General features: G+C 49.0%; 1 protein-coding gene across 2 annotated transcripts in view; it reads left to right on the forward strand.

Moving 5' to 3' along the window:
• PELP1 (proline, glutamate and leucine rich protein 1) overlaps nt 1–11,559 on the forward strand; it is a 49,145-nt gene extending 37,586 nt beyond the window's left edge. For both annotated transcript variants that reach the window (XM_081115982.1, XM_081115983.1), the window contains exons 6-17: nt 6,222–6,281; nt 6,586–6,736; nt 6,921–7,050; nt 7,196–7,283; nt 7,746–7,834; nt 7,913–8,029; nt 8,179–8,326; nt 8,468–8,624; nt 9,285–9,340; nt 9,490–9,696; nt 9,832–11,265; nt 11,423–11,559. In XM_081115982.1, the coding sequence (XP_080972108.1) occupies nt 6,222–6,281; nt 6,586–6,736; nt 6,921–7,050; nt 7,196–7,283; nt 7,746–7,834; nt 7,913–8,029; nt 8,179–8,326; nt 8,468–8,624; nt 9,285–9,340; nt 9,490–9,696; nt 9,832–11,265; nt 11,423–11,515 (2,730 nt within the window). In that variant the 3' untranslated portion in view covers nt 11,516–11,559. The remainder of the gene's footprint in view (nt 1–6,221; nt 6,282–6,585; nt 6,737–6,920; nt 7,051–7,195; nt 7,284–7,745; nt 7,835–7,912; nt 8,030–8,178; nt 8,327–8,467; nt 8,625–9,284; nt 9,341–9,489; nt 9,697–9,831; nt 11,266–11,422) is intronic.
• Nucleotides 11,560–11,776: the final 217 nt, after the last annotated feature.

The following is an 11,776-nucleotide window of genomic DNA, read 5'->3' on the forward strand; positions in this document are numbered from 1 at the left end:
GAGGGAAAAAGAACATTTCAGTTCTAATAATTCCGTTTTGAAACACAATTTTCCTCCCTGAAATCACCCTCATTTTTTTTTTTAAAGAGCCAAATTAAAACTAATCTATTTACTGTATTATTCAGTTTCATTTTGGCCTGATTGCTTGTATGAACACAGTAAGAATAGCAGTTGATCATAGAGGCTTTTAAAAATCTGCTTTGCTGGAATCTCATGATTGAACTTTAATCAGCCCTTCAGGGCAAAGAATATGAGCCACCTAGTTACCATTAGGCTTGCCTGCAATACCTATAGACGGGTGAATTCCTCAGGTTCTCAAGGTCCCCAATGATGCCTGAGGTTCCTTCCATGCCATCTCTCAGGAAAGCAACCTTCGTTCCTTATGTGGAAAACCTGCCATGAACCACATGATCAAGCACAGTACCAGGCTTTCTCCAAGATGCTCTTATTGGCTTCAGAGTCAATCTTCATTTCTTAAGGCTTTCTGGTGACATCCAGAGCAAGGCCTGTCTCTCTTAGACATGATATCCCAGTCAAAGTCTTGGTTAATAAAACCACAATTGGAAACTGGTCTTGCTGAATTAATGCAAAGAAACGTATTGCCATGAGTCACTTGTTAAGAATTCCCAAATTCCTGAGGGATCAGTAGGGAGGAAAATATATGATTTACTAAATTGCTGTAGAAATGTTTCCTTATATCTTGAGAAACAAAAATATTAAAAATCAGCAATACTTTCAACAAAAGTTACAAAAACTTAATTATTTTTCAGTTCATTCAGTCCCATAACCAATTTTTTGTTTCGATTTTTCTTGCCAGTACTTCTGTAAATCCAGATACTCTATAAAGTTCTAATAATTTTCATCCTGTTCGAAGGGGTTGATCTGAAAATTTATTCTCAGAGATATGTAATTTAAAATAATCTAGAGTCTTTTCCGTGGATCCCTCAGAAGATGTAACATTTTTGAAAATGCATTATAATAAAACAGTGACTATCTCTATATGACAAGAAGAAATTTAAAGTGACACAGTTATGGGTTTGATTACAATGCAGTTGACATGGAATCCTGTCCTTTCTGCAAAAGACAATATTCCAGAATAGCAATTAGAGTTATAAATGAAAGCATATCAGAATTTATAGATTCCTGGAGACTTTTACATCTATTTCAATAATATGCATATATAAATAGTTATTATAAAGTTATTATTTCTTTACTTAACAAAGCTTCCCATGTACCTTAAGTATAAACTTTTCCTTCCTTGAAGCATTCCAGGACCTATTGGGATGACTGAAAGCCAATTCTAGGTCAAAAAAAGTTTCTTAAAATTCAAACCCTGGGAAGGTTGTCAAACTTATTTGACCAAAAATCATATGTCATTATCATTATAAAACAGCATTAGACTATTTATTCATTCAAAGTGACAACAAAAGATGTTAAACACAAACATAGTTCCCATGATTAAGAAGATGGTTTTTTTTAGAGTAATCAAGTACCTGATTAATATAACAATATATAACCACTTCAGTAATGTATAAAACTTGTGCTTTGTAGGCAAATACAGGAAAATCTTTTTCCGTTTTAACATACTAGAAGACCAAATCAGTTATGTGTTAGTTTATTTTAGATTCATTTATCCAATAAATTTATTATTCAGATTACCTATAATTTCCTTTTAAGATTTCACTTCATATATATTTTTTTCAACTTGCACACACCCTCTGCAATTTTCCTAATCCCTTTCAGTTTTCTTTTTTAATTTAACTCCTTTAGAAATAACCAACTTTAGAACCACCTGTTTTCAATTTTATATTACCAAAACAATATAATTTCTTTCCAATTTTATTAGAATTCTTAATTCTTAGAAACGACCTTTTTGATGACAAGTAATTCCTCAGATTAGCGATATGTGTTCACATTTTTAAGGTATATTTCAAATAAAATACAATACATATTTATTAACAGATTCACATCCATCCTCTAGATTTTCTGTAATAAGCCAAAAGTAGGCAAACTCTGATTAATGTTTCAGTATTTTGTTATTTCATAATACCTAAATATTCAATAATTTATACTATTTAACCCAGCAAAATTCCAAAGTCTTAAGTTATACATACAATTATTACTGAAAAGCCTTATCCAAAACCCTTCATTTTAGTTATGTCTGTTTATTATGTCTTAACAACTTGATGAGATTTTAAAGCCAATTACTATTTCTCAAGGCATTTTCTTAGCAAATCTTGTAAGTCCTGGGCCTCAGGCAGCCTTACTGTGAAAGTTCCTTTTTTTTTCTTTACAGAGTGGGCATGCTGCCCGAGGGCATTTCTGCAGCTCCGGCCCTTCTGGGAGAAAAACTTGGGGGGTTTTAAAAGATTTATTTCCCATATTTTTATTTCTGAGTAGAATGTAACAGCATGAAATATTGCATGTGAGAAGAGAGCTTATCCTATTTCAAAACAGAAACAAAACAATCCCTAAAGTAAATAAATGAGTACTCCCTAAGGGGGGAGTGGGACATTAGCCTTATAACCTTTTCTCACACCCAGCACAGCAAATGACCTTTGGTCTGAGCGGCTCAAAGCCCAAACAGCAGACAGGATTCTCTGTTCATAAAAAGACAAGACAGCAGCATAGAACTTCTGTAACCAAAGTCATGTTGCGGACAGACAGAACTCGCACTAGTTAAGCATTTCAGGCCCCCACAAGCAGTTGGGGGCCTCCAGCAAAGTGGGATATGCTCCCATTTTAAACAAATTAAACCAAACAACAAAGAGACACAAAACAACAGTCAACAGAGACACTCTTTATGTATAATATTTACAGGTGCACCCAACCCACAGACAAGAATGTCACATCATGCTTATCTATTCAGGCAGAGTAGAATGCTCTTCGTTAAAACACACACACCGAAGCAGCACTGTCTGTCGTCCCAGAGTGGATCAGACTAAGGGCTCGGAGACCAGACAAGGACCGCTGGAGGTTTCTTGCCACCTGATCAGGTGTACCAGGCGCATGCCAGACAAGAGGCAGTAAATGCCCCTCATGTCCTACAAAAAAACTGCTCGATTCAATTTAAGTCTTAGGTGAGATGATGGGGATTGTTGAGGCTGTGGCTGGGACTCAAAACAGGAAAGTTCCTGGCAGCACTGTGAATAAAAGTCAAGGCCTCAGCCCCAGGAACCCCCAGTCCAGGCAGCAAGCAGGATACCCGGTTCTTACCCCAGTGGGTCCAGGCCGCCTGTCACCACTTCACTCAATTAAGCAGAGACAAGGTTGAATCATATATGACTGTTTCTTCCAATAATGCTGTCAGTATGGGAGAGCAGTAAGGTCATCCTGAAAAATCTTCCCTCCCCTTACTACCTGGCTGATTATATAGGGATAAGGAAGGAAGGTTGCATGCAAAGGGGAAGGGGGAAGGGTGGCTGCAGGGTCTGTGGTCCATGTGTCTCCTTCCAGGATCTTGAAGTCCCATAACAAGGTAGCTAATTTTCAATGGTGTTAAAACCCAGCTCCTCCAGTTCCTGGGACTGGAGAATGGTCAGCATTCCTGAGGTAACCTCCTGGAGGGGGGTCAGGCTCCAGGCATAGCAACCAAATCAAAGCACATCCTTTGTCCTCACAATGCATTAAAAAACACACACAAAAAACTTCATTGATTTCAGAGAGAGAGGAAGGGAGAGGGAGAGAGAGATAGAAACACCAATGATGAGAGAATCACTGATGGGGGGCCTCCTGCATGCTCCCCACTGGGGATCGAGTCCACAACCCGGGCATGTGGCCTGACCGGGAATCAAACCACGATCTCCTGGATCCTAGGTGGATGCTCAACCGCTGAGCCATGCCCGGCCCGGCACAATGCATTTTCTTTTCTGAGCAATGGACCCACCCTGGCCCTGGGGTGTCTCTTACCTTTTTACAGCTCTGTTCTTCTTGCAGCACAGCCTCCAGTTTCCCAGGGTCTGTAAGAAAACCCCTTATCTGTAGTTAGTAAGGTGAATAATTATTAAACAGCTGTGGTCCTGTTCCTATTAGGTGCCTGTCCCCCTTTCACAGTCACGGTCAACAGAGCATGATCAACACCTCTGCCCCCAACACTCCCAGGGCAGTTGCACTCTCCAAGCTCAGGATTACTCCTCCCAAATGATGTATCTCAGCATTCTGAGTTCACGAAGTCACTTCTGTAGAGGCTTTATCTCGCCTCACCAAATTGATTAGTATTTCCCTGGAATGAGTGGAAAGGCTAGCCCCACCCTTGAGAGATGTCCTGGACACCTAAGTGGGCTTGCATTTCAAGTGAAATGTTCCAAGTGAGCCATTACTTTAGTTTGCTTTGTGGGTCACCTGGGGCAGACCTGTGGTCAGAGCCATGCCCCTGTACTCTGCTTTATTGCAGTCACATAAACAGACTTCTGTTGGCCTCAGCTCAGCTTTTGGAGCCAGAATCTCAGGAAAAGTGTGAGTAGTAAGTTGGCCAAAAGGGCTGAGTGCCACTATAGCTGGGGTTTGGCAGCTAAGAGATCTTATCCTTGGAGAAGCTGCTGAATCAGGAGACCTGTGGATGGTTATTGTATTTGGGTTGAAGTGTTCTGAGTCCTACCACATCAGACATGAAAGTGCTGTCCAGGTCCCAAAGGGAATGGTTGCTAGTCTTTTATCCTGGCATCAGCTATAACAGTGCTTGTCTCGTGGTCCCTGAGAATCCTGAAGTGTAATGTGGGCAACTAAATAGTTCCTGCCACAGGGAAGGTGGGAGGAAGTCCTTGGAGGGTTGGTTTCTGAACCAGAACACTGACAGGCTTCTGCTCCTACTTTGCTCTCATAATTCCCCTGCCATGTGTCTGGTGTCACTGCTGATTTGTCTTCAGATTTATGTGTGTGACGCCCCAACCTCCCTTCTCCCAAAGTCCGTCCTTTCTAGGCTGGTATTTAAGGCCTCAGCCTGCTTCTCCATGGCATCTTCTGGGTCTATAGCTCTCAGGGTTTCCCTTCCCTGGTCTCATGGGGATTCTTCTTTTAAGCTCAGCTAGGTCCTGCCTTCCTTAGTCATTCCCCCTGGACCCTCCCTCTGTCCCCCTCTTGGTGCCACTGTTGGTTCCAGGTTGTTGTTTTCCATATACCTGTCTTCTTGACCAACTCACATCCCACTAAATGTGGAAATCCCACCTCAGTTCTTTCTGTAGATCTCCTTCAGTGTTCTTACCTTTTTTTATGCCATAGACCCCTTCTCAGAATGTTTTTGAATTTATAACATAAAATACATAGAATTTTAAGAGAAACCGTTTCTGTTGAAATATATATTTTATGTATTTATTTTTTCTTTTTAAAAATTATCTTAATTGTTGAAATGAAATACATATTTTAAAATATTGTGATAGAACAGTATGTGCTTTTTCATTAATGTGTCAAAGAGCAAGATCTAGCAGCAGGTCTGATACCTACTGAATTTCAAATTAGTGATACATGTGCATGGTGTTCCAAGGTACCTGTTACAATTATAATGTGAAATGAAAATGAGTGATTTTTATTGGTGACAGCTAATAGAGATACTGCTGATACTACTGTGGCTTTTTGTTTACATTTAAGATGGAGATAAACACTACCTTTTACTTATAGGTTAGCGAAAATGATGTAATCCCCCTCCCATCCATTTCACTGACCCCTTTGATTTACCCCCAAATAAATTGTGGCCCAGGTTGAACACTTCTCTGCCAGCACTTCACGTAGCGGGCAGAGGAAATGTTTGCTAACTGACAGGTCACTGCTCCGAGATGTGCTGCCTCAGTTTTCCAAAGGCCTTCCCTCTCTCTTGGCCTTGACCTGTCCTCACACCTCTGGTTAGTGCCTCACCTCCCAGCTTGGAGCCTCACTTCTTGTCTAAGCTGGTAGGGAGTTGGGTGTGGGAGTTGCTGCTTTTCAGTACTCTGTGTCCTTTTGGCTTGAGGGAAAATTGACAGCAGGGAGCACATGTCTGCGGGGCACAGGCCAGACCCTTTCCCCTCCAAACAGGGAGGCCAAGGAGGAGAGCTGACATTCAGGATGTCTTTCTACCACGAGAACATGTCTGCTCCCAGGCGTGATGCCTGGTAGGGTGCTTTGCTTCCTGTGTCTGCAGGAAAGAAAAAGGCGAGGGCTTAGATGTGCTGCTGGGAATGGACAGGGTGTATGCCCTTGGCCCTTGGAGCTGACTCACCAGCTTTTTCCTCTCTTTTTACACACCCCAGGGCAAGCTGGCCTCATTTTTCCTCTCTCGGGTGGATGCCTTGAGCCCTCAGCTGCAGCAGGTAAAGGAACAGGAGGCAGATGAGAAACCTGGGCATGAGTCAGATCTTGTCTTATCTCTCATTCTTAGCATTTCTCTCTTGTTACTGTTTGGACCATGTTCCCATGTCCCTCCCTGTTAGTACACTCAGGAGACACACGACATGAATTCTGCCTCCGTGTTTCCATCCGTGTCCTGCCCCATTGTCCCTTTTCTGTGTTCCCTAAGAGCTCTCCATGATCTCCATTTTTCTTGGCCTTGGTGGCACTGGGGGTTCTGGCTGGGCTGGATTCCCATCTGACCAGGTTGCTGACCTTCTTCTGCAGTTGGCGTGTGAGTGTTATTCCCGGCTGCCCTCGCTAGGGGCTGGCTTTTCCCAGGGCTTGAAGCACACCGAGAGCTGGGAGCAGGAGCTGCACAGCCTGCTGGCCTCATTGCACAGTCTGCTAGGAGTTCTCTACGAGGGAGCAGAACCGGGTAGGGACCACGGCTGGTAGTCAGTGGCAGAGTGGTTGGGGAACATGGCAGGAGGGAACCAGAAGGGCGGCCCAGAGAGGCGGGACAGTTGATTTCTAGGCAGAATGGTGGGTCATCTACCAGAAATGAAAAAGGAGGGGGTGGAAAAAGCCCTGGAGTGTGAAGGTGCTGTGTTTATGTCCAGCTCCTGTGCAGTATGAAGGCCCTGGAGTGGAGATGCTGTTTTCTCCCTCAGAAGATGGTGACGCCCATAACCTTTTCCGGCTTCGGCAAAAGTTTTCTGGGCTGGCCTGCTGCCTGGGGCTCATGCTCAGGTGTGTGAGTGAGTGCTGGACGGAGCCTGGAAGGAGAGGGGTTGATCTAGGGGTGTCTTCTGCATCGAGGGGAAGGAGATTGGGGTGGGTGTGAGTCATGCCAGGGAGCCTGTGCTGAGGGTCTCTCTGCTCTGATTCTCTTTAGCTCTGAGTTTGGAGCTCCTGTGTCCATTCCTGTGCAGGAAATCCTGGATGTCATCTGCAGGACCCTCAGCATCAGTGCCAAGAATATTGTAAGTGGTGTTTGTCCTCTGTTCACAGTCCTTCCTTAGGACCCAGGGCAACCAGGAAAGTAGTGTGAGATCTGTAGCTCCTCAACTGATGTCATCTCTGAGGTTGTCCTATACAGCTCCTTCTATCCAAATGCCATTATTCCTTGTGCTTCTCCCAACACACATGCATGTCAGAGTGGATTCTCTCACCCAGTGCGGGGACACCTGTGGCACATGCTTTGAGAGGGGGGCAATCTTGGGGGCTAGACAGGTCATTGCGGAGAGGTTCTGCCATCCCTCCCCTCATCCTCCTTCCAGGGTCTGTTTTATAGGATGGGGGTTTGATCTTGTTGGGAGAGCTGGGCTCTGGGTGGGTTCCTTAAATGTGTGTACACATTTATTTAGTCACGTATATCTGCTCTGTCACCATTTCTCTCTCTGTGTCTCACTTCCCCCACTCCTTTTGCCAATTTTCTTCTGCAGAGCTTGCTTGGAGATGGTCCCCTGCGATTGCTGCTGCTGCCCTCTATCCACCTTGAAGCCTTGGACCTGCTCTCTGCGCTAATCCTTGCGTGAGTGGGACTAGGCAGAGTGATGAAGGGACTGGGACGTGCTGGGAATGGAGGTCACTGTTGTGTCTTCGCCCCCAGGTGTGGAGGTCGGCTCTTGCGCTTTGGAGCCCTGATCAGCCGCCTGCTTCCCCAGGTCCTCAATGCCTGGAGCATTGGTAGGGATACTCTCTCTCTAGGCCAGGAGAAGCCTTACAGGTGACCATCAGGGATGGGGATAAAGAGGAGAGGGTGGGTGACAGGGTGCACGTGGGCTGGGGGTCCCAGAGGCTGGGAGTCCTGAGGGAGGAGAGGCAGAATTTGCCATGTTGACTCCTCTTTCATGAGCTGCCCTGCTTGCCCCACAGCGCCATGCGGACCAAGGTGTACTCTGTACTAGAGCTGTGGGTGCAGGTGTGTGGTGCTTCGGCAGGAGTGCTTCAGGGAGGAGCCTCAGGAGAGGCCCTGCTCACCCACTTGCTCAGTGACATCTCCCCCCCAGCTGATGCCCTGAAGGTGAGTGAGGCCTCTGCTCACCCTCTCCCGTGCCAAGACTCATCCTGCACACCTGGTCCACAGGGACCTCCTTGTCCAACAGCTCTCCTCACTCTGACCTGCCTTCCTATGAATGTGATTTATGTTTCCCTCCACCACCAGCTGCGCAGTCCCCGGGGGAGCCCTGATGGTTTGCAGACGGGGAAGCCCAGTGCCCCCAAGAAGCTAAAGCTGGACATGGGGGAGGCCATGGCCCCTCCCAGCCACCGAAAAGGGGATAGCAATGCCAACAGCGATGTGTGTGCAGCTGCGCTGAGAGGTGGGTGAGGCCTGTGCCCTGTACCTTCAGAGTGCTGGGATGGCCTGGGGCTGTAGCCCAAAACCCGTTGTTGAAGTGGAGGGTGCAGATAAAATGCAGAACCAGCTAAAAACCTGCACGAGAGACCAGAAGCAGCCATGCAGCTCCCAGGGCTGTGGGGAAATCTTGGACCTGCTGTTAGATGGGGGTTGGGTCATTTATACTGCCCCCAGAGTCTGATTTGTCTTGTTGGCATATCCTCAGCACTGCCAGCGACAGTTGTAGCAAAGGGGAAATCTCTGCCCTGTGGAGTTTACATTCTTTTCAGGCGGGCTGCTTCCCACACAAGTGCTAATCTGGAAACAGAAGTATAGTCAGTCACTGTGCAGTTAATGGGTGACTTTCCTTTGGGTCCCCTATATTTCACTGCCCGCTACCCCACCCATGTGAAGAGGAGAGCCAGTGCTCCTCAAATATATAAATGCACACTTATAATGTACCTACATTATCATCAGCCCTATGTAGTGTGATCCCCATTTCATAGTGGAGAAAACAAACGTAGGGAAGTTAAGTGACTTGCCTGAGCTAGGGCAGCTGGGTGCTCACCTTGATCCGTGTGCTGTAGAAGCCCTTGCTCTCAGTCCTGTTAGTAACCTACCTCTTAAACACCGTTCTTCCCAGGCCTCAGCCGGACCATCCTCATGTGCGGGCCTCTCATCAAGGAGGAGACTCACAGGGTTAGTGGAGCCTGGTCCCCATGGAGATTGGGGCGGGGCTATGCCCGTCCATGTGGCGGGCTGTGCTCCAGAGGGTGTCCATTCCAACTTGGGAGGAGGCCCCGGAGAAGGATTGGGTAGTCTCTAGTTGTGCCCTGTGTCCTTTTCAGAGATTGCATGATCTGGTCCTACCTCTGGTCATGGGTGTCCAGCAGGGTGAGGTCCTAGGCAGCTCCCCATATACCAGCTCCCGCTGCCGCCGTGAACTCTACCGCCTGCTGCTGGCTCTGCTGCTGGCACCTTCTCCTCGCTGCCCACCTCCTCTTGCCTGTGCCCTGCAAGCCTTCTCCGTTGGCCAGAGGGAAGACAACCTTGAGGTAACTGCTGACTGGGGCCGAGTCCACCTCTTTGGATTCAGGGTTCTCTTATTTCTGATGCAGCAGGCTCTCTTCTCTGGCGCCGTGAAACCCTGTGTTTCTGATGCTCACACTAGCTGCTGCTTCCTTCCTCAGGTCTCTTCTTTCTGCTCAGAAGCTTTGGTGACCTGCGCTGCTTTGACCCACCCCCGGGTTCCTCCTCTGCAGTCCATGGGCCCCACCTGCCCCACACCTGCTCCAGTTCCTCCTCCTGAGGCCCCATCTCCATTCAGGGCTCCACCCTTTCACCCCCCGGGTCCCATGCCCTCAGCAGGCACCATGCCCTCAGCTAGCCCCGTGCCCTCAGTGGGACCCATGCCCTCAGCTGGCCCAATGCCCCCAGCACGCCCTGGACCTCCAGCCACAGCCAACCACTTAGGCCTCTCTGTCCCAGGCCTGGTGTCTGTACCCCCCCGGCTCCTTCCTGGTCCTGAGAACCACCGGGCAGGCTCAAATGAGGACCCCATCCTTGCCCCTAGTGGCACTCCTCCACCTGCTATACCCCCAGATGAAACTTTTGGGGGGAGAGTGCCCAGGCCGGCCTTTGTCCATTATGATAAGGAGGAGGCGTCTGATGTAGAGATCTCCTTGGAAAGCGACTCTGATGACAGTGTGGTGATTGTGCCCGAGGGGCTGCCGCCCCTGCCACTCCCACCCCCCTCAGGCACCACCCCACCCCCTGTTGCCCCAGCTGGGCCACCCGCAGCCTCCCCTCCCCTCCCAGCCAAGGAGGAGCCTGAAGAGCTCCCTGCAGTCCCAGGGCCTCTCCCTCCCCCCCCACCCCCTCCTGTCCCCGGCCCTGTGACTCTCCAGCCGCCCCAGCTGGTCCCTGAAGGAGCTCCTGGTGGGGGAGCACCCCCAGGCCTGGAGGAAGACCTGACAGTTATTAATATCAATAGCAGTGACGAGGAGGAGGAGGAGGAGGAGGAGGAAGAGGAGGAGGAGGAGGAGGAGGAGGACTTTGAGGAGGAGGAGGAGGAAGAGGAGGAGTATTTTGAGGAGGAGGAGGAGGAGTTTGAGGAGGAGTTTGAGGAGGAGGAAGGCGAGTTGGAGGAGGAGGAGGAGGACGAGGAGGAGGAGGAGCTGGAAGAGGTGGAGGAGCTGGGGTTCGGCTCAGCGGGTGCGGAGGTGGAAGGAGGGCCCCCGCCCACCAGCCTGCCCCCAGCTCTGCCCGCCGCCGAGTCCCCCAAGGGGCAGCCGGAGCCAGAGCCGGAGCCCGAGCCCGAGCCCGAGCCCGAGCCCGGGCTGCTCTTAGAAGTGGAGGAGCCGGGGGCCGAGGAGGAGCCGGGGGCTGAGACAGCACCCACACTGGCCCCTGAGGTGCTCCCCTCCCAGGAGGAGCTGGAGAAGGAAGGGGGGAGCCCCCCAGCAGGGCTCCCTCAGGAGCTTGTTGAAGAGGAGCCCTGTGCTCCCCCAGCCCTGCTGGAAGAGGGGACTGAGGGTGGGGGTGACGAGGTCCCACCCCCACCAGACGCATCTGCAGCAGCAGAAATGGAGCCTGAGCCTGAGACCGCTGCTCCCCAGGAAAAGGTGAGTGGGCCCGGCAGGGAGGGCACTGTGGGGGCAAGGCTGGCGGCGGGAGGCAGGAGGGGCGCAGCTGTTTGTGTTAGGGAGGAGCTTTGTCCCATCCATCTCTTCCATGTATGCATGTGAGACTGTTTGAATCTTATGTCTTTGTCCCTAAAAGGAGCAGGACGACACAGCTGCCATGCTGGCTGACTTCATTGATTGTCCCCCTGATGACGAGAAGCAACCACCTGTCACAGAGCCCGATTCTTAGCCCTCTCCTACACACCCCGTTTCCAATAAAGTTATGTACTTGGATATCGACTGCTGCTTCTCCCTTTGGCCACAGCTGTGCCCCCAGCCAGAAGCCCCACTTTGTGTGGGGGCTTTTCAAGGTATCCAGAGTATTCCTCAAGTGTCTCCATAGCTCTTCCGTTGTCCAGAGGAGGAGCCATTGACATAAAGGGAGTTTAGTTATTGAATTCTATGAAATTTGAACCTTGGGGGCATCCATACTGGGGATGGGGGATGGGCT

This window comes from Miniopterus schreibersii (genome assembly GCF_964146895.1).
Source record: "Miniopterus schreibersii genome assembly, chromosome: 16".
Taxonomy (NCBI): domain Eukaryota; kingdom Metazoa; phylum Chordata; class Mammalia; order Chiroptera; family Miniopteridae; genus Miniopterus; species Miniopterus schreibersii.